This window comes from Monodelphis domestica, chromosome 3 (genome assembly GCF_027887165.1).
Source record: "Monodelphis domestica isolate mMonDom1 chromosome 3, mMonDom1.pri, whole genome shotgun sequence".
NCBI classification, from domain to species: Eukaryota; Metazoa; Chordata; class Mammalia; order Didelphimorphia; family Didelphidae; genus Monodelphis; species Monodelphis domestica.
Genome location: NC_077229.1, coordinates 454,393,851 through 454,416,895, shown reverse-complemented (window position 1 = coordinate 454,416,895; position 23,045 = coordinate 454,393,851). Strand labels below are relative to the sequence as shown.

Below are 23,045 nucleotides of genomic sequence, written 5' to 3'. Positions count from 1 at the left end.
TAACATTTATTTTTCCTTTACTATCATATTGGCCAGTGTGCTAGGTGTGAGGTGGTACCTTAGAGTAGTTTTGATTTGCATTCCTCTAATCAGAAGGGATTTAGAACATTTTTTCATGTGATTATTGATAGTTTTAATTTCTTCATCTGAAAAATGCCTATTCATATCCCTTGACCATTTGTGAATTGGAGAATGGCTTGAATTTTTTTTGTAACTTTGACTTAATTGCTTATATATTTGGGAAACTAGACCTTCGTCAGAGAGTTTTTTTATAAAATTCCACCCCACCCCCCAGTTTGTTGCTTCCCTTCAAATTTTGGTTGTAGTGGTTTTGTTTGTACAAATCATTTTTAATTTAGTATAATCAAAACAACTCATTTTATATCTTATAATGTTCTCCCTCTCTAGCTTATTCTTAAATTCCTTCCTTTCCCATAGATTTGACAGATATACTTTTCGGTGTTCTCCTAAATTATTTATGATTTCACTCTTTATACTTGTGTCACTTATACATTTTGAATTTATCTTGGAATAGTGTGTAAGATGTTGATTTAAACCTAATTTTTCTCATACTGTTTTCCAATTTTCCCAGCAGTTTTTGTCAAATTTTGAGTTCTTCTTCCAAAAGCTGGAATCTTTGGGTTTATTGAATACTAACTTGCTGAGATAATTTACCCCTAGTCTATCCCATTCATCCTGCCCTCTGTCTCTTATCCAGTACCAAATTGTTTTGATGAATACCACTTCACAGTACAGTTTAAAATTTTCATTCTTTCCTAAGATTTGTTGGAAATATATAGTATAGTATGTTATCTGTTTTATTTGTTGTTCTCCCCCCCTCAAGGAACCAGCTTCTAATCTTGTTTATTAGTTTAATAGTTTTTTTAACTTTAAATTTTATTAATCCCACCTTTGATTTTTAGAATTTCTATTTTAGTTTTTTTCTGGGAATTTTTGATTTTTTATCTTTCTAGCTTTTTAAGATTTCTTGTCTCTATATTTTGTTGATATAAGCACTCAGGGACATAAATTTTCCCCTGAGTACTGCTTTGGTTGTATCTCATTGATTTTGACATGTTGTCTTTATAGACTCAAACTTTCATCATTCCATTGGGTTTTAGCTGTAATTTGCTGGTGAATTTACCATTTCACATCAGTAGAATGAGAGAGAAGGCTGGTCCCTTCTCCCATTCCACAAAGGAATGTTACTTGACACATGAATTCAGGGAAAATAAGAGAGCTAGAGATGGAGCCCCTAGCACCTATTTAGTGATTGGTTCTTCCTGCTAAACAGCAGATGAAGGCATAGTCATTCATGGACTTTATCATTCCCAAACTGCCCCAGTGCTGAGATACCCTCAGAAAATTTGGTTCTTTAAATTGAACACCTATGGAAAAATTATGGGCAGTCACAAAAAAACTTGCAAGGGCTTATATAAGTTATGAAAAGCATCTTTGGAGGGAGTTCTCACAATAATAAGATTACAGGTGCATTATAGTATTGATATATCTCTGAGAAGAACAGATGATAACAAGAACATTCATGAACCTCTCAAGAAAATCGAACATAGGGTCATGTAAAGGTGTCAAAACATTATTCTTGAGATGAAATTGTCCAGGCTTAAAGGTGACCTTATGAGTATGAGAGGTTCATAGGAGAATTGGTCTCTGAAACCTTGCTGCATACAGTTCTTAAATGGAAGGGGCTTCAGTGACTAGTTTCTCCAAAACTGGTTGTGAACAAGATTGTATTCTACAGCAGACCCAAGTTGTCTTTCACCTGTGACTTAAAAACTTCCATTGAAGGAAATCAGTACCTCCTGATTCAGCTTACTCTTAGGAAACTTAACTTATATTATTCAGAATTGTAGAATTAAGTATGTCTTAATGAAAAAAAAGTATTTTGTTATTCTTATAATTATAAAATAGAATTTTATGGAATTTGTTGTTGTTCCATTCCTGCCAAGTAGGTTAAAATAAAATAGTAAATAATTTTCAGATTTAATATTGTTTACAATTGTAATGATAACACAACTTCTTGAAAAGTAAAAAAGTCAGTGTGGAACACCAAGTAGTTGATGAATAACTAATTTGAATAAGTCATCCTCTTCCTTTTCCCCCTTTTAAACAAAATTACTGACTGAAACCTTAGAGATCTTGCAGTACAAATTCCTTATTTTATAGATGAAGAAGCAGAAGCCCTAGGGGATAAATGTTTTGCACAAGGTAATATCTCTGGTAAATATCTGAGACAGAATTTGAATTCAAGTCTTTCTGACTCTAAGTCAAATGCATTAGCTAAAGCTATATTCTGCTGACAACTCACTCCTCATCTGTAAAACTGAGGTGGGAGTTGGACTATATGGCATGTCAGGTCCATTTTAATTCTCAGTTTGTGAATCTTTGGTGTGCCTTAGTTTCCTTATTTGCAAAATAAAGGGATGGTACTTGATAATCTTAAAGGTTCTTTTTACTTTTAAGTCTATGATTCTATACCAAAGCCTTAACTCTTAATTAATCTACATGAGTTTTTTTTTACTTTGTGACACATTATTTGTCTGTGACCAGTATATTAGGAACTGAAATCAGAAAACAGCAATGATAAAAAACAAACAATGACCATGATAACAGGAAATGGAAGGTGGAGATTTTTTTCCTTCAGAAATTTGGAAAAGAGTATATTTTAGGGGTACTATTCATCCTATTTGTAGGATGTATTTGTAACCTTTTTGTAACCTTTTTGTATTTGTAACCCTTTTGAACTTATTTGACCTCAGAACAGATGCAGTAATTGATCTTAGTGCAACAAAATTAATTTTTTAGAATTTGTACTGATTTTATTAATATTCATTAGAATCTTTGACTTCAGTTCCCTACCCCACCTCAACTTTCATCTCTTTTCTGTAGCTGAAAGCCAGTCTACTTTCTTTTAAGCCTTCATCTAGAATGTGATTATGTTTCCTTTCCATCTATACATTAGCTTCAATGATATTGAATCTTTTCCCTGAACAGAGACCAAGAATATTTTTCATTAAAATTGCCAATATATGCATGATTCACATCATTCATTTATATTTTCTGTGTAAATTAACTCCAAGGTTTTGACAGTAACAATTAGAATGCCAATAAATGGGCTTAGAAGGGATAATATACCTTTTTTGCACCTATCTTGTATTCTTATCATGATTGTAGGTCTGTGAGCTTCCTGAATATATTAGGTCAAATAATAAAAATATTAGGAATATTAGAAATCTCCAGATTAGCTGGAGATTTCTGGCAATACTATACTATTCCAAACATTGTTCATGGTTGAGTAGTTGCTTTTCAGTTTAATCAATTATTTGTTTAATGGAAATTTATTTTATTTATGCAACAAAATACTCTAGGATATATTTCTAAGATACAGAATGTAAGACCTCTGTTTCTGGAATTTTCTTTTTGTTTTACAGCACATAAATATATTATTTATTATAATATTTTATACCTTTAGTAATAGCACTATGGATCATTAGTAACCAGATTATTGACATTTATGATAATGCATGTTGAAAGAGAACTCATTTGAAGAAAAATATAGTTGTTCCTGATTGCTAATTAAGTTTTACAAGTATTAAATGAAAAAAAAATCTTCTTCTGGCATCAAATTATATATTTGTAGTTTGTTAACAACTTTTTATATCAGTGAAAAATTTCTTTAAAAGAAAAATGTCATTTGAAATGTGAGAAGTAGCTAGAAGGTGTCCTGATGGTGGATCAAAGAAGAAGATGTTTATAAAAGGATCAAAAAAGGAACGATAGAAATAAAAATTATAGGGATCTGGATTTTTAAGGTAGCTGAATAAAATAAAAATGATATTTTTCATTCTGAACAAATTAGAGTTTTTGTTGGTGGAAATTTCAAGAGAATAAAGAAAAAATTTTGGAAGTTCTTTGTAAATTTTAGACAAATTCACTAAATATAACTTTGTTACTTTAACATGTACAGTTTAATTCAAAAGGAGCCTTCTATACTATGGTATTGACTAACCTACTACTTAATAATCCTTGCTGATGGTAATTAGCTTAAGTAAAATATTTCAGAGAAAATTCTGAAGGTAATTTATTTTGTTGGAAGGCTTCATGAAGTCAGCTTTTTAAGTGCAGACCACCTCAGGTCTTCCCTGCTTTTCTTGTCTTCTATTGGTCTTCTGCAATGCTTGCCAGAGGTGTGCTAGAGCCAGCTTCTGCATCTATCAATAAATTTTCAGTGTGGCCATTTACATCCCCAAAATTATCAATCATCATAACTCATGGCTTAATTTATTGTTTTTTTTAATTGTCTAGACTTAATATAGTATAAATCATGCATAATAGACTTAAGAGTTGGACTATTTATATGAAAATACACACAGATCTATAAATCAATATATAGAGATACAGAAGGATACAGGTCTATGGATCTATGTGAATATATGTGTGTGTATATATATATTTATATAAGCATATAAATATATTTATAATCAAAATATTTTGGATGGAAATACTCTAGAATACCAAAATGCCAGTTACATAATATTAATGAGTTAATTGATAGATTTTTTCTAGAAACTATTTTATGTTTTTAAAGATAAAAATGCAAGTTAAATTAATGATTAATATTCAAATTTAGTTGACAAATATAGCTATAGAATAACAATAATTGAAATATGACTTGAAATTGAGTTGCATAGAGATTTAAAACAATTTTTTTTATATTTTAGGTTTTACTGGGATTTAATAATGCTTATAATGATGGTTGGAAATCTTGTCATCATACCAGTTGGCATCACATTCTTTACAGAGCAAACAACAACTCCATGGATTATTTTCAATGTGGCATCAGACACTGTTTTCCTGTTGGACTTGATAATGAATTTTAGGACTGGGACTGTCAATGAAGACAGTTCTGAAATCATCCTAGATCCTAAAATTATCAAGATGAATTATTTAAAAAGCTGGTTTGTTGTTGACTTCATCTCATCGATACCAGTGGATTATATCTTTCTCATCGTAGAAAAAGGAATGGACTCAGAAGTTTACAAGACAGCCAGAGCCCTTCGAATTGTGAGATTTACCAAAATTCTTAGTCTCTTACGTTTATTACGCCTTTCAAGGTTAATTAGATATATACATCAATGGGAAGAGGTAAGACATCCCTAATATTTATTTTAAACTTTTATATCATCAATTAGCAAAAAAATCTCTTAAATTAACTGTTGAGAAATGTATTTGTGAATTTTATGAAATTCTTCAGTTAAAAAAGATATAAATATCTATGGAGCATATTTGAAGTGTAATATATATAGGAAAAGGCCTTCATTAGAATGGAACAACAACAACAAAATGGCATTATAGAGTGAATTTGAATTGGCTGGTAGGTAAAATTAATGAATACTAAAAATGGATGAGAAGAATTTATGTTTGTTTTGTTTTCTACATGAAGAGTTTTCTAATTATTTTAGTTAATGGTTTTCTAAAAAACATAGGCAAGATTAATAAATTGAGATTTACATCTGTGAAGTCTTAGTCATGAGAGAACTATTTTAGGTGATCTACTACTACTCTTCTGATCTGAGCTCATTCATTCCAAGAGATAAGGTAATAATAAGTAGACCTTCTATTGAAAGGTCACCAGAAAATACAAGGGCATTTAGGGATGAATACAAACATTTGTTTTTTTTTAATATTTTCACATATTAATTATAAAAGCCTTATGTTTTAGAATAGTTTGCAGAGATTCCTTTTTGGCTTCCTATTAAGTTTCAGTTAACCTTATCCATGGTGTGTTTATGCATCATTTTAACTAACAATAATGAGACTAAGACATAAGATAAATTGTTACAGGTATATCCCAACCTGAACAACACAATGAATTGATGGCTCCAGGTCTTATACTTTTTAGGAAGATGATAAAATGCCACTGACGAGAAACTGATTAATAACTAAGGATGGGAGAGGCATTTGCCTAATAAAAAATGAACTGAACATTTTTTGTATATATGAAGTTGGCCCATAAGTTTGACTTCCTCACAAAATCATCAATGCAAATAAGATCCAACCATAAATAAAATATTTCAGTTATATGGTACTCTCTTAGGGAGTTATATTCTTTTCAAAATTGACTTTTATTCGAGGGAACTCTTCTACTTGTGGAAATCAGTATAGCTGTCTCTAGTCAGCCAAATTAGCAAGCAACTATAGTATTATCCTAGGAAAGATTCTGAATCTGGAGTTTTAAAAAATGGTTTTGTTCACTAGCAACTATTGAATTTTTTGAAATACATTTCAGGTATGATGTACTTACTTTTTGTTTAAGCTTATACACGTCAATAAGAAGAACGTTGAGCACTGTTGCTTTCCACTGTGTTCTCTAGCAGAGTATTTTGTGCATGACATTTTGGTTTACAGGATTTTGGTAAATGAAACACTGCATAATACAGTGCTAAAAAACCTTAAATTGGATCATTCTTAAATATGGAAATAGAACATATTTGAAATGAAATATGATTAATCTGAGAGAATAAAGCTAAAGGTTTCAGTTGTGTGCTATAGTGAAGAATCAGGTAATATTGGGTTTTGAATCTAGACCCTTATATATCTTTTAACCTCTTTAAACCTTATTTTCCTGATTTGTAAAATGGAGATAATAGTCTCTTTAAGTGCCTACTTGGTTGGTTGTTGAAATGATGGAATTATATAATGAAAGAAAAATACCATATACCTTTTAGCTATTGTTATTATAATTTTCTATCACAAATTTTACCGTGTTGAGGAAATATGTTTTGTTTCATAAAGAATTTTTAAACCACATCTAAGATAACGAACAAGGCAAGAAGAAACATTTAGATAATTATTATGCTGTATGAACCTGTATTGAATCTAAGAGACATTCAGTATCTGTGACATTCTCAAAATGGCATTAAAACATCTGGTATTTCTTAGAGTAGCAGGGGAAAACTTCCTTAAATTTTGGTGACACTTGATGAAAATCAGGATAGTGTGGTAGGAAAACGTATGGGATTTTAAATTAGGTAGATTTTGGGAACAAATACTCTCTTGAACCCAAAGAAACTTCATGATTATTCAGATACCCTAATAATATTTTCTTTACTGGATTGTTGTGGGTACCTGGTAAGTTAATATCTACAAAGCATTTTTAAAGCTTAAGTTACTATTAACATGAATTAAAAACTATTTCTTTAGCCAGTGGGAAGAGGTAAAAAGATAATATAACTCAATTGTTATTTAAAAATAATTCTGAAACTTCTTTATTTTGTAGCATCCCTCTTTTCCTCCCTGCTCCCCACCCCTCCCAAGCAAAATATTTTAACCTTTTGCTTTGTTTATGCCTGTATTGTGATGAGGTGCTAACAATGAGGAAAACAAACTGAAGGTAGATGATAGGAAGAAGGAAAACAGGGATTATGTATTTTTTCCAAGTAACAAAATGATCCCTCAAATAATCATGAAATGAAGATATATCATTGCTCCTTATATATAAAGATTATAATACTGATTTTTACAATCTCTATATAGAAACATATCTACAAACACTGGTATGCTAGGGATGCCATTTTCAAATTGAATTTAGACACAAAATGATGATAGAACTGCAATAACTCCTTTCAGAATTTGTGGATGTTTGCATCACCATTTCTTTGGTTTTAATAGTCACATGATACTTTTGATCAAAATAGCTTTCCAACTCCAATTTGCACAGGACATGAGAGTCATTGGCCCAATGAACATTGCATTTCAACTCTGATTTTATGACGGATTTCTAAAACAAGAATAACTATGTCACCCTATGTGTCCATTCAAACCTCCCATCCAGTGGCTCCCTGTCACCTACAGGATCAAATAAAAATTTCTTCATTTAGCATTCAAAGCCTTTTCTTACTTGGCACACTCTACCTTTCCATCCTTCTTGCCCTGTATTCTCCACTTCATGCTCAGTGATCCAGTGATTCTGACCTCCTTGCTATTCTTTTCATAAGACATTCTATCTCCAGACTTGGGGCATTTCATTAGTTTTCCCCCATAACTGGAATTTCCCCCCTTCTCATATCCTGGATTTCTGGCTTCCTCCAAGTCTCAGATAAAATTTCCACTTCTACAGAGCCTTTCTCAATACATTCCTGCACCCAAACCCCTTACTGGAAATGCCTTCCCTCAGATGATTATCTTCCATTTATCCTGTATTTATCTTTTTCACATATTTATTTGTGATAGCATCTGCATATTTGTAACTCTGTGATTAATCTCTACTAGGGGAAGTTTTGTGTATAAAGGTTTATAAAGAGAGAGGCAGATAATAAAACTTTCTTGATAATATGCAGAAACTCATTCTTGATAATATGCAGAAACAAATCTCAGATAAAATTTCATCTGTTATAGAAAGCCTTTCCCAACCCCTCTTAGTTCTAGTGCCTTCCCTCCCTTGATTACTCCCTATTTATCCTATATGTAGCATGCTGGTATATATTTGTTTGGATATTGTATTCCCCCATTAGATTGTGAGCTGTTCAAGGGCAGAAAATATCTTTAATGTAGTATTTGTCAACTGTTTTCCCCTTGGGATATGATCTGTTTTAACTGAAATAATCTATTCAGCATTACATTATTAATCTACATAACGTAGTAAATCTCAATCAGAAAATTGCCTGATTGACATTTTTACAATTATAGAAGTCCATATTAATTAGTGTATATTTCTGTGTATCTGTGTGGATGCATGCAATAATTTAAAAAATTATTTGAAACCTTTGCCTTCTATCTTAGTATGAATTCTAAGTCAGAAGACCAGCAGGAAATAGGTGATAAGCATTAAGTGACTTGCCCAGGGTCACACAACTGGTAAGTGTCTGAGGCCAGGCCTGAAGCCCTATCCAGTCTATTTCCTAGCTTCCCTTTGTGCATGTCCTCATGCTTTCTGGGATTGAGAAGAAAGATAATTTCCCTTTAGCTTGACTTGTATTTCCTCAGTTTTACTTATTCCTAGTTGCTTTTTGAGACATTTTATATGATTGCTAAACTAAGTATTAGTGCTTGCAGGTGTCCTTTAGTTTCCCCTTGGGATATGATGTGTTTTCATTGAAATAATCTATTCAGCATAACATTAATAGTCTACATAAAGTAGTAAATCCCAGTGGTAAAATTGAATGAATTTTTGTCCAAATGCATGATCTCTGATGAAATTGATGGGACATTTACTAGTAAATGAAGAGTTCTGTTCAACTATGGTTCGCCTTTTTCAGAATTGCTTTCCTTTTTGGATATAAGTTTTCAACTCTCATTCCATTTAGTGAATATAATATTCTTGCTGCCAAAAAATAAATCCCAATTCTGTCATCAAAGTATATTCATTCATTCATTCATTTAGCAATTAATTAATTAATTAATTTGTTTGATTTTTAAACTCTTACCTCCCATCTTAGAATCAATACTGTGTATTGGTTCCAAGGCAGAAGAGGGGTAAGGGCTAGGCACTGGGGTTAAGTGATGTGGAAGAGGCATGAAGGAAGAGAGAATTTCCTGCATGCAAGAGAGTAGAGGACCTCAGATGTCAATCAAGAAAGAAGATTCCAAATAGAATGTTCCCAGGAAAGTTAGCTGGAGGCAAGGCAGGCTGAAGAAGGAAGAAGATCTGAACTGATCGATGTTAGCTTCTGTCCTAGGCTGAAGGCTTTTGAGAGGGGAGGCAAGAAGAAGGTTTTGTGTGGCTGATGGTTGAAGTTGAATCTGAAGAACTGATTGTATATGTGAGATTTGAATTTGAAGAAAGCAGAAAGAAGATTAAACAGTTGTCCTCCATCTCCTTGACAGGCTTTGTGTCACAGCTGTGACAGGATTGACATTTCCCATAATCCTCCTATCCCTCATTATAGATTAGGGAAACCCTCATCCCTCTCACCTCGTCTTACCTCAGTTCTCCATCCCGTTGTCCCCAATAAACCCCCTTACTTGAGAAAGGAAGAGAAAAGAGTATTTCCTCATAAATCTCAGAGTCCACTCAGGGGGAGGGGCGAAGTGGTTGAGGGAGGAGGAGGGTAGGAAAAATATTGATCTATTAGCCATCAATAGTGATCAATAGGCAACTCCAGAATCTCTCTCTCTAATACTATCTCTCCATCTCCCAGAAGTATCTCTATCTCCATTACAACTAGGACCCTCAGGTTTCCCCTAGTATCTCTCTCGTCACAAGCCAGAGTATATCATTTACTGTAACCAGAAATAGCTCCACAGATGATCTCTTTCTAATGCAGTGACTTGCCCAGAGTCACACAGCTAGGAAGTGTCTGAGGGCAAATTTGAACCTTGATCCTCCAATTTCGAGGGCTGGCTCTCCATCCACTGAGCCACCCAACTGCCCCTCATTATCGTTTAAATGATAACCAGCTAAATTATTTTTGTTATTGTAAAGGTATAAAGCATGTTGTGTGGAACAGATTCTATCACCTAGATCATACCGATGATTATATGGATCCATGCTGAATCTGCATGACATTTAAAATGCAGACAAATACAGTCATCAATAATTATAGTTGATTTAACTAATCATCGCAGAGAAAGCTGGGCCACTGCTACAAATCCCCAGCCAGTTAAAAATTACGGCAGGCAACGTGACTCTTAAGTGTTTTGTGACTTTGAGTTCAGTGGCTCTAAGGGGTGGCAGCAGGAGGAGCAGTTGGGCTCCCATTAGACAGACCGAGGCTCCTTTTTAATACTCGGTGCCTCTGGCTTCTGCCACAGGATCCATGTAAGGAATCTTTTGGAGTCTTGGTACGGAGCGATGAGAGGGTGCATCTAGGCAAGGCCAATGTAAATTTCAGAGTAAAATAATTGATATTGAGATGCAAAATCTTAGCAGACCAGAATGGTGAGCGGGCGTATTGTCTTGCTTAAAAACAAAGATTGAGCTATTTAGGAACAAAGATTGTCCCTGGGAATAGGAAGATGATCCTATTTCTACTATGTGCCTTATAGCTTGTTTGTGTATGTGTGCTTGTAAAAGACAGACAGACAGACAGACACAGAGACAGAAAGAGAGACAGAGGAAAATACATTCTAAGGGTTTAGATTATTATGCTTGGGGGTAGCTGGGTGGCTCAGTGGATTGAGAGCCAAACCTAGAGACGGGAGGTCCCAGGTTCAAATATGACCTCAGACATTTCCCAGCTGTGTGACCCTGGGCAAGTCACTTGACCCCCATTGCCCAGCCCTTACCACCCTTCTGCCTTGGAGCCAATGCAGTTTAGTGATTCTCAGGGAAAGTAAGGGTTTAAAAACTATTGTATATCCCAGTGTCACCTAAGAATGCTTATGTCTTCTAAGATTGTCATCTAGCAGTGCTGGTGGTGGTGTTCATGCTTGGTTTTTGAGTCCAAGACCCAGGAGATCACAAGGTGGGAGTCAAGATATGATGTATTCAGCTATGACTCATCAAACTAGTATGAGTTTGGGAGGCACTGCCACGTGTCAGGCACAAATGGACAGTGGATAGAATGCTTGGCTTGGAATCAGAAAGATCTGAATTCAAATACTGCCTCAGTCACTTAGTTAAGTGGTCTTAGGCAAATCACTCTCAGCCTTACCTTTAAAATTGGTATAATTTTAGCACCCACTTCACAAAATTGTTGGATGAAAAAATGAAATAATAGAAGTATTCAGTAACCTCAGAATGCTATCTAAATGTGTTACATTGCTATCTTATGTTAGCTGAAAACGAGATTAATTCATTCAAGAGAGGAAAGTATGAGTAAAAAAATTCAACCCATTTTTTTCTATTTTAATGACAAGCCACAATGAGAGAGAATGTTGAAAAGTTCATGATCAGTTAAATCTATAACTTTTCCCTGTATTGATACAGACATTATCTAAAAGGAAAAAAGGCAGTACAAGTATTTATTCCACATCTCAGAGGTTTAGGGCCAGTGCCCCCTGATCTGGAAAATGCTTGCAAATATTCTGGGCCCTGTCTTTGTACTGTAAAAGGAGTCTGATTTCCTTTCCTTTCCTTTTTGTTTATAGTATCTTATTGTAAATTTGGGTTAAATCTTTGGTCATGGGCTATCCGTAGGACAATATTAACCTTGTGTGTTGCCTCCTGATTTTAGTGCTTTTTTCTCAAACTTTAACTTCTTACTCACCTTAATTTTTTTTTAAATATATTTTATTTGATCATTTCCAAGCATTATTCGTTAAAGACATAGATCATTTTCTTTTCCTCCCCCCCACCCCCCATAGCCGACGCGTAAGTCCACTGGGCATTAGATGTTTTCTTGATTTGAACCCATTGCTTTGTTGATAGTATTTGCATTAGAGTGTTCATTTAGAGTCTCTCCTCTGTCATGTCCCCTCAACCTCTGTATTCTGGCAGTTGCTTTTTCTCGGTGTTTCCACTCCCATAGTTTATCCTTTGCTTATGAATGGTGTTTTTTTCTCCTGGGTCCCTGCAGGTTGTTCAGGGACATTACACCGCCCCTAATGGAGAAGTCCATTACGTTCGATTATACCACAGTGTATCAGTCTCTGTGTACAATGTTCTCCTGGTTCTGCTCCTCTCGCTCTGCATCACTTCCTGGAGGTTGTTCCAGTCTCCATGGAACTTCTCCACTTTATTATTCCTTTGAGCACAGTAGTATTCCATCACCAACATATACCACAGTTTGTTCAGCCATTCCCCAATTGATGGGCATCCCCTCGTTTTCCAGTTTTGGGCCACCACAAAGAGCGCAGCTATGAATATTTTTGTACAAGTCTTTGTGTCCATTATCTCTTTGGGGTACAGACCCAGCAGTGTATGGCTGGGTCAAAGGGTAGATATTCTTTTGTCGCCCTTTGGGCATAGTTCCAAATTGCCCTCCAGAATGGTTGGATCAGTTCACAGCTCCACCAGCAATGAATTAATGTCCCTACTTTGCCACACCCCCTCCAGCATTCATTACTTTCCTTTGCTGTTATGTTAGCCAATCTGCTAGGTGTGAGGTGATACCTCAGAGTTGTTTTGATTTGCATCTCTCTGATTATAAGAGATGTAGAACACTTCTTCATGTGCTTGTTAATAGTTTTGATTTCTTTATCTGAGAACTGCCTATCCATTTCCCTTGCCCATTTATCAATTGGAGAATGGCTTGATTTTTTGTACAATTGATTTAGCTCATTATAAATATGAGTAATTAAACCTTTGTCAGAGGTTTCTATGAAGATTTTTTCCCAATTTGTTGTTTCCCTTCTGATTTTAGTTATATTGGTTTTGTTTGTACAAAAGCTTTTTTAGTTTGATGTAGTCAAAATTATTTATTTTACATTTTGTGATTCTTTCTATATCTTGCTTGGTTTTAAAGCCTTTCCCCTCCCAAAGGTCTGACATGTATACTATTCTGTGTTTACCCAATTTACTTATGGTTTCCTTCTTTATGTTTAAGTCACTCACCCATTTTTAATTTATCTTGGTGTAGGGTGTGAGGTGTTGATCTATTCCTAATCTCTCCCACACTGTCTTCCAATTTTCCCAGCAGTTTTTATTAAATAGTGGATTTTTGTCCCAAAAGCTGGGATCTTTGGGTTTATCGTATACTGTCTTGCTGAGGGCGCTTTCCCCCAGTCTATTCCACTGATCTTCCTTTGTGTTTCTTAGCCAGTACCAAATTGTTTTGATGACTGCTGCTTTGTAATATAGTTTGAGGTCTGGGACTGCAAGGCCCCCATCATATGTGTTTTTTTTCATTAATTCCCTGGATATCCTTGATCTTTTGTTCTTCCAAATGAACTTTGTTATGGTTTTTTCTAAATCAGTGAAGAAGTATTTTGGTAGTTCAATGGGTATGGCTCTAAATAGATAAATAAGTTGGGTAGGATGGTCATTTTTATTATATTGGCTCGTCCTATCCATGAGCAGTTAATGTTTTTCCAATTGTTCAAGTCTAGTTTTAGTTGTGTGGCGAGTGTTTTGTAGTTGTGTTCATATAGTTCCTGTGTTTGTCTTGGGAGGTAGATTCCTAGGTATTTTATTTTGTCTAAGGTGATTTTGAATGGGATTTCTCTTTCTAGTTCTTGCTGCTGAGCTGTGTTGGAGATATATAGAAAAGCTGATGATTTATGTGGGTTTATTTTGTATCCTGCAACTTTGCTAAAGTTGTTGATTATTTCGATTAGCTTTTTGGTTGAATCTCTAGGATTCTTTAAGTAGACCATCATGTCATCCGCAAAGAGTGATAACTTGGTCTCCTCCTTGCCTATTTTGATGCCTTCAATTTCTTTATCTTCTCTAATTGCTACTGCTAGTGTTTCTAGTACAATGTCAAACAGTAGAGGTGATAATGGGCATCCTTGTTTCACTCCTGATCTTAATGGGAATGCCTCTAGTTTATCCCCATTGCAGATGATATTAGCTGTTGGTTTTAGATATATACTGTTTATTATTTTTAGGAATGACCCTTCTATTCCTATGCTTTCTAGTGTTTTTAATAGGAATGGGTGTTGTATTTTATCAAAGGCTTTTTCTGCGTCTATTGAGATAATCATGTGGTTCTTGCTAGTTTGCTTGTTGATGTGGTCAATTATGTGGATGGTTTTCCTAATGTTGAACCAGCCCTGCATCCCTGGTATGAATCCTACTTGATCATGGTGAATGATCCTTCTGATCACTTGCTGGAGTCTTTTTGCTAGTATCCTATTTAAGATTTTTGCATCTATATTCATTAGGGAGATTGGCCTATAGTTTTCTTTCTCTGTTTTTGGCCTGCCTGGCTTTGGAATCAGTACCATGTTTGTGTCATAAAAGGAGTTTGGTAGAACTCCCTCTTTGCTTATTATGTCAAATAGTTTGTATAGTATTGGGATTAACTGTTCTCTGAATGTTTGATAGAATTCACTGGTGAATCCATCAGGCCCTGGGGATTTTTTCTTAGGAAGTTCGTTGATGGCTTGTTGGATTTCAATTTCTGATATGGGATTATTTAAGAATTCTATTTCCTCTTCTGTTAGTCTAGGCAGTTTGTATTTTTGTATATATTCATCCATTTCTCCTAAATTGGTGTATTTATTGCCATATAATTGGGCAAAGTAATTTCTAATGATTGCCTTAATTTCATCTTCATCGGAGGTGCTGTCCCCCTTTTCATCTTTAATGCTGTGAATTTGCTTTTCTTCCTTCCTTTTTTTAATTAGATTGACCAGTACTTTGTCTATTTTGTTTGTTTTTTCAAAGTACCAGCTTCTTGTCTTATTTATTAAATCAATAGTTCTATCACTTTCGATTTTATTAATTTCTCCCTTAATTTTTAGGATTTCTAATTTGGTTTTCTGCTGGGGGTTTTTAATTTGATTGCTTTCGAGTTTTTTCAATTGCATTTCCAATTGATTGATCTCTGCTCTCCCTTGTTTGTTAATATAAGCATTCAGGGATATGAATTTACCTCTGATTACCGCTTTGGCTGCATCCCAAAAGGTTTGAAAGGATGTTTCGCCATTGTCATTTTCCTCGATGAAATTATTAATTGTTTCTATGATTTCTTCTTTAACTAAATGGTTTTGGATTATCATATTGTTTAATTTCCAATTGGTTTTAGATTTGGTTTTCCATGTACCATTACTAATCATTATTTTTATTGCCTTGTGATCTGAGAAGGCTGCATTCATTATTTCTGCTTTTCTGCATTTGTGTGCTATGTTTCTGTGACCTAATGTATGGTCAATTTTTGTGAATGTGCCATGTGGTGCTGAGAAGAAGGTGCATTCCTTTTTATCCCTATTTATTTTTCTCCATATGTCTCTTAATTCTAATTTTTCTAAGATTTCATTCACTTCTTTTACCCCTTTCTTATTTATTTTTTGATTTGATTTATCTAAATTTGATAATGGTTGGTTTAAGTCTCCCACTAGTATGGTTTTATTGTCTACTTCTTCCTTCAATTCTCCTAGTTTCTCCATTAGAAATTTGGGTGCTATATTATTTGGGGCATACATGTTGATTAATGATATTTCTTCATTGTCTAGAGTCCCTTTTAACAAAATATAATTACCTTCCCTATCCCTTTTGATCAGGTCTATTTTTGCATTGGCTTTATCAGATATCATGATTACCACTCCTGCCTTCTTTCTATCAGTTGAGGCCCAGAAGGTCTTACTCCATCCTTTAATTCTGACCTTGTGGGTGTCAACCCGCCTCATGTGTATTTCTTGAAGACAACATATGGTAGGGTTTTGGATTCTGATCCATTCTGCTATTCGTCTACGTTTTATGGGTGAGTTCATCCCATTCACGTTCAAAGTTATGATTGTCATTTGTGGACTCCCTGGCATTTTGATTGCCTTCCCTAATTCTAACCTTTTCTTCTTCGGCTCTACCTTTTAGTCCAGTGATTTACTTTGAATCAGTCCCCCTTGTCCCCTCCCCTCACCTTAACTTTTAAAAAGATAAAATAAGTTGATATTATACATGCTATATTATGTATGTGTACATATCTATATATCTATATCCATATATATATATTGCATTTCTGAGTTTTTAAATATGTTCTGTGCTCTCTACTGGCCTTCAAGGGTCATCTGTGGCTTTCGCAAAACTCTCCCCAAATTTCCATTTAATTTCTTATGTCGACCCATGTTATATCGAAATTGCAGTGAGGAAAGCCGGATGTGGAAGGGACCTCTGCACATGAATCCGGGGCATTGGACTCAGAACGGATCTGTGAGGATAGGGAAGGGCAGGGCTCCAGGAGACGTGTTTAGAACACATCCAGAATCCAAATGTTTTAGTACAAAGAAAGTTAAAGCTAAATTCAGCAAGTTTGAAGATGTAATGTGTGAAGTCTGGAAGCTGCTTCCTATTAAGATGAATCATTACCAGGAGACGCAGCTGTCTACTTGAGCATACAGTATTTCCATTTCCAAGGGACATGATTCCTCTGTCTCTGTGCAACTTAACAAAAGAAAAACCAGAATTTGGAGAACACATACAATTTTTCATGCAATTTAACTAGATTGTGGCAGCATCGCCTTTATTTTTATATCATTATGAATAAAAAAATATATATTGCCAGATATGCATTCCTGCAAAGACATGTGTGAATTCATATCTAAATCTTTGTTTCCATTATATATATGTGAATAATATAATATAATATAATATAATATAATATAATATAATATAATATAATATAATATAATATAATATAATAATATAATTAGTACCATCAGTTCCCAACAACACAATACAAAAAGTAGCATGGAAATGTATATATACCCATAAATATATATACATATATTAAATTATATATATTTACATATACATATTTCCATGCTACTTATTTGAACTACATTGTTAGAAACTGTTGTATTAATTACATTCTTCATTTATAGCTATAGCTATCTATATATAGATATAGGTATGGATGTGAATGAGTATAATATATAATATAGATGAGCATACACACAGATATATATGTATATATATGTATATGTTGCTATCATTTGAGCAGCATCCCTTTTTTCTCATTTCCCTATTTAAGTTCAAAGCAGCATCACCCTGTTTCTGGGCTTATTCACCTTGGCATCATCTTCAACTTTTTCATATTTGTCATCCCCCTAAAACCAATCAAATGGCAAATCATAAGGATTTTCCCCTCCACAATACAGTATATCTCAATCTGATCTTATCTCTCCATAGATTATAATGATAGCGTCCTAATGTGTGTCCCAGCTTCTAGTCTCTCCTTCCTTTAATCTGTCCTTCCTGGTTTGCTATTCCTACAGCACAGATCTGATCTTGTCACGTCCATGCTTCAGAAGCTCCACTGATTTCCTCTTGTCTCTAGATATATTGGAAACTCTTCCGATTGGCTTTTAAAATATATCATAATCTGGTTCCAGCCTAACTTTCTAGGTTTATTCCACAATACTTCAGGCTGACCAAATTAATCTATTCATTATTCTCCTGTACATGACATTCCCTTTTCTCCCTCCATGTCTTTTGCAGGAGCTTTTCAGCCCTTTCCTGGAATATATTCTATCCTCATTTCCTTTAAAAAAAAATCTAGATTCTTTTAAAACTGAGTCATAGTGTTCCTTAAATCAGGAAGTCTTTTCTGATTTCTATACACATGCAAAACCCCTAAATACTATACTCACCCCTTTAAAACTACTTTGTACATATACTGTATTTAATTTCCCCTGTAAAAGCCTTTTTTATCCTGCCAGTAGAATTGGAGCTTCTTGATGACAGTGATTTTTTTAGATTTGGTTTTGTCATTGTGTTCCAAGTGCCTGGCACATAGTACATGTTTAATAAATATTTGTTGAATGAATGAATATGTGGCTCATGCACTCCTGTGGATAGGGAAGACAATGAGTTTTTCTGAGGGATCTACAGATCCATATGTATACACTAAATGTTGTTATATTGATCTTTATTCTGTTATTTTCAGGCTGGTCATGGGATTTCATGTATAGGGAACTCTCAAGGAGGCTACTCCTTCCATCAAGCTAAAGGTCACTTTCTTTGAAATAATTTAAAGAATTATCGGGGGATATTGAGAGGTCAGGTGATGTGCCCAGGATCAAACAGCTTTTATTTGTAATAAGAAAATTGAAACCAATAGGCAACACTGCCTCTATTTAGCTCCAATAAAATATTTAACAAGTATAGTGAAAATTAAGCACACTTACCTATTGTAGACAGAATAAATAATAACACACCACTTCTCTTACATTTCCAAATATATGTAAGTACTTTTTTAATTAAAAAAAAAACAGACTAGGCATTTTCACTGGCTGTTCTATTTGCCTGGAATTCTTTCCCTCCTTGTGGCTACCTCTGGACATCCCTGAGTGTTATAAAGTCAAAGCTAAAATCTCAATCTTCACAGAAAACCTTTCAACTCTTTTTTAATTCTCTGCCTTGTCTTGGTTATCTGCCTTTTATCATTTTTATAGTTTGTGCATAATTGTATGTTATCCTTCCTATTAAACCATTAGCTCCTTGCCTGTAGGCATTGCCTTTTACCTTCTTTATATCCCAAGCACTTAGCACAGTTCTTGACAAATAGTAGATATTTAATAAATGCTCATTGACTGGCCAATTGAATTCACAGTAATTATTTTTCTTCTCCTGTTTTTCCTTAAACAGCAGATACTAACAGTACAATTACTCTCATAAATTCTGTGAAATTCATTGAATTTTAAAAGAAAAAAATTGGATTTTACACATAAAATGATCGGGAACTACTGATTCATTAAAAAATCATTTTTATCTGAACTCTTAATTGAAGATATTTCCCCAAAATATTTTGTATTATAATCCTCTTTATATTTTAGATTCTTGTAGGAAAAAACCTAGAAGATAGATATTAAGTTGCTGTTTTCTAACTGATGAACTCATTTTGTATGTTGACTTTGCTAGAGGTATATGGAAAATAAGCCTTGCATTTTAAATTCAGTATTATGACTGATGTGTGATATCCCTATACCATTCAAAAGGAGAAGAATAGATTACTGTATTATCAAAATGTGATTTTTTAAATCCCAGACAGGTGATGAGTTCATGGAAATTTGAATGGTACATCTGTTCATCTTGTTCATTATAAGGAGCTGATCCTTAGTGAAAATTTAAGAGTATTTACAGCCAGTGAGTGGAAAGACAAATATTCCTTTGTGATTCTTATCAGGCATTTATAAATGTCATATAATTTATTTTGTTTGAAATAAAAAGCTTCAGAACTGTACAACCATACTAAATACTTGTTTCTAAGGAATATGACCAAATATTCTTTTTTATTTTCACGTTGAATACTTCATTACATTTCTTATTTCATTTCTCTTCTTACTCTACACATTGGACATAGTATCATCCATCATTTACAAGATAAATTGCAAGGTTGGAAAGAGGATTAGTGAGACTAATGGTCTGACCCAGACCCATTTCTATTGCTATTTCAAATGAAAAATATGTCTTGATCACTTCAATGGTTTCATCAGCATTGGATACTTGCTTGTTTCTTTTTACAAGTTTAGGAAAAGAATAGTATGTCATACATTACAAACAAAGAAAATCTCTAAGTCCTGAAGTTCTTGCTTTTGCTGAATCTCAGAGATATTCTTTATATGTTATTTGCATAAATGCCTAGAGAAAATGGTTGCATTTATCATAACTTGTCATGTTTTCATTATTAGCATGACAAAGTTGACTTGCTTTACACAATAATTCCACATTGGAGAAAAAATCTTACATGCCTAAGATGAGGTTATTATCTTTTTGGTATTTGTTCATGTATATCAAAGTAATGTCAAGTGTTTTTGATCCTCTTCTGCTATGCGTCAATCTACTTAAACTTTATTTTTCATGTCTTCTACTTGATTTTGATGAAATCAACACATTTTGAACCGAATTATATTGAAAAGTTATAGAATAGCCTTATTTGAAAAAAAGCTTTTCATTTTATTAGTCCATCTTAAGGATTTACCATGGCTCCCTATTCTGTATAACATTAAGTGTAAATTCCTAAATCTAGTTTTTGTTGTCTTCATCCCAAAGAAACCCTTTGTTTTAGTCAAACTATTTCCCCCCATTACTTGCACAGGATTGGTTTGCCTTTGTCTCTGTGCTTTTTTTTTTTTTACTGTGCCTAGAAAATTATACTAATTACTCCCTTTAAAACTTGATTTTAAACTAATCTCTTCTGGCATTTTATCCTATTGTAAATTATTGACCTTACTCTTTTCTTACTCTTTATCTCTTCTGTACAGGTGAAACTCGGTTTGACCGACATTCATTTTTTAAATTTGATTTCATTTTTTACCTCTCAATATAATATTATGAATTGTTTTCTGACATTTTCCTCCCCCTCTCCTGAGACAGCAAGTAATATGATGTAGGTTATACATGTGCTAACATGAAATACATACTTCCATGTCTGTCATTTTGTAAAACAAGACAAATATAGACTTAAACTAGAGAAAAATTCATGTAGGAGATAAAATGAAGAATGATACAGTTCAATCTATATTTAGACTCCATCAGTTCCTTTGATGATGGTGCATAGCTTTTTTTTTGTAATGAATCTCTTGGAGATGTACATTCATTTGTACTAACAGATAATAGGTTGCTCTGTATAAATCTTAATAATTTCATGGCTGTGTGTTATCATTATTTAAGAATGTAGATGCATGTGCCTATCCTATTAGTTAGTCTATGCATAACAACTTTATTTCCCATCAGTCACCAACTGATGATCTTTGGTGTGTAAAAAATAGCTTCTTTTCTACAATATTAGGTGTCTTCTATCAGTTAAGTTACTTCTAGATAGGGTATCAATAAATATCAAGGAGGGGTGCTTTGGTTTGTCTAGGTTTCATAGGATTATGCAATTACTTTAATTGTTTTCATAAGAGAAACATATGTAAAATAAGTTATAAAAATCTTTTCCCCTTTATTTATACCTTCTTTTCATGTTAAGAAACAATGAGAATTTGGGAGTAATTAAAGTAAAATTATTTTTCCCTTAATAGTCATTTTTATTTGAATAGTTTTTATCTTCATAGTATCTATATTTCATCAAGGGTCTAATTTTAGCCTAACAACTCTCAGAATTCCAGATTGTCATCCAAGTCTCTTGGGATATGAAATAATTTTAACTGGTTAATTTATATTGTCCCACCCAACCTCAAGTAAGCTCAATGAAGGCAGGAATTGTTGCTTTTTTTTCTTTTATGTAGAACAGGATCTAGAATCTAGAACAGGAAAGTTAAAATGGGCTGACCAAAAAAAGTATCCTTTTTCAAATTGCCTAACATAGGTGTTCTGTACACAGACCTATATAATATTGGTTCCTTCAAACAAGAAATCAGTTTTAATCACAGAACAGAAGCAAAGTAGAGGCAAAAGTTAATAAAGATATGAAAGATAGGTATTCAGATCATATCCTTTAAATGTGAAAATGATTTTGGGAGGATATCTTTAAAAACAAAACAAAATAAAACTTGATCTTATCCATTGTAAATGTATTATGAATTTATGGTGAAAGCTCAATAATAGCCTCTGCTTTGATTGAGATGACAAATTAAAGAAGCACAGAATTCTTTTTATTATTTGTTTATTCTTGATGGACATCACTTAAAACACATGTGTACAGATTATAAAACTAATGATTATAACTAAGACTTTGCAAACTCAGGGTACTAAAGTTAAAGGAGAAAGCTTGCAAAAAATGCTCCCTGAAGTATTTCAAATGGGAGCTAGCCCTTCTCAAGAGGGTTCTAGGAATGCATTGGGTTGGGAAAAAAATGTTCCCTTTTTTCCAGCTCCCTGAACATTTTGCATGAGCTTGAAAGCAGTAAAATAAACTCATCTTCAAAGGCATGTTCTGTGTCCCTAGAAGATCTGAAAGAACAAACCATTCATTTTCAGAGAATGAAGGGGGAAGAGTTAGTTTGATTTTACTCAATAAAGCAAAATAAAATGACTCTCCCACTAAGTTTGTAGATATTTCACATTTTGTGGATATTTACAACTAGTACTACTTTAACATATGGATGCAACACAAACAATCATTTTCTATATCAAAATTATCCAGATCAGTCAAGAGACATTGAACCCTGACTTTGTGAATGACATTTAAGATAAATTCCTAAGCTCATCTCTTCACTCTATTACTACAAACATGCTACATGAAAATAAGATTATACAAATCAAATGTGGCCCAAAGCTATGACTAAAATGAGTCTGGTGGCCAATGTTTCAAAAAATGAGCATGTTATTAGGTGACAAAATAAGTAATAAAAAGATGAATCAGATACAATGCTTGGAAGTTGACCCTTTAAGAAAACAATAACTCATTTACTCTAAATTTAATAAACACTTCACCAGAGAAAACTAATTTCTTGTCATTTTAACCATATTTGTTTTTCTCAATTTTTTTTCCCTTTGGGTTCGCTAATATTAAAAACAGGCATAGGAATGCTTGATACTTTTTCATTCATTTCAATAAAATATATTGAAGTGGTTTGCCATTTGCTACTCCAACTCATGT

At 33.7% G+C, this 23,045-nt stretch overlaps 1 protein-coding gene across 1 annotated transcript in view; it reads left to right on the top strand.

Moving 5' to 3' along the window:
• HCN1 (hyperpolarization activated cyclic nucleotide gated potassium channel 1) overlaps nucleotides 1–23,045 on the top strand; it is a 609,900-nt gene that overhangs the window by 72,190 nt on the left and 514,665 nt on the right. The window contains exon 2 of the mRNA XM_001363828.4: nucleotides 4,740–5,163. Coding sequence (XP_001363865.1) covers nucleotides 4,740–5,163 — 424 coding nt within the window. The remainder of the gene's footprint in view (nucleotides 1–4,739; nucleotides 5,164–23,045) is intronic.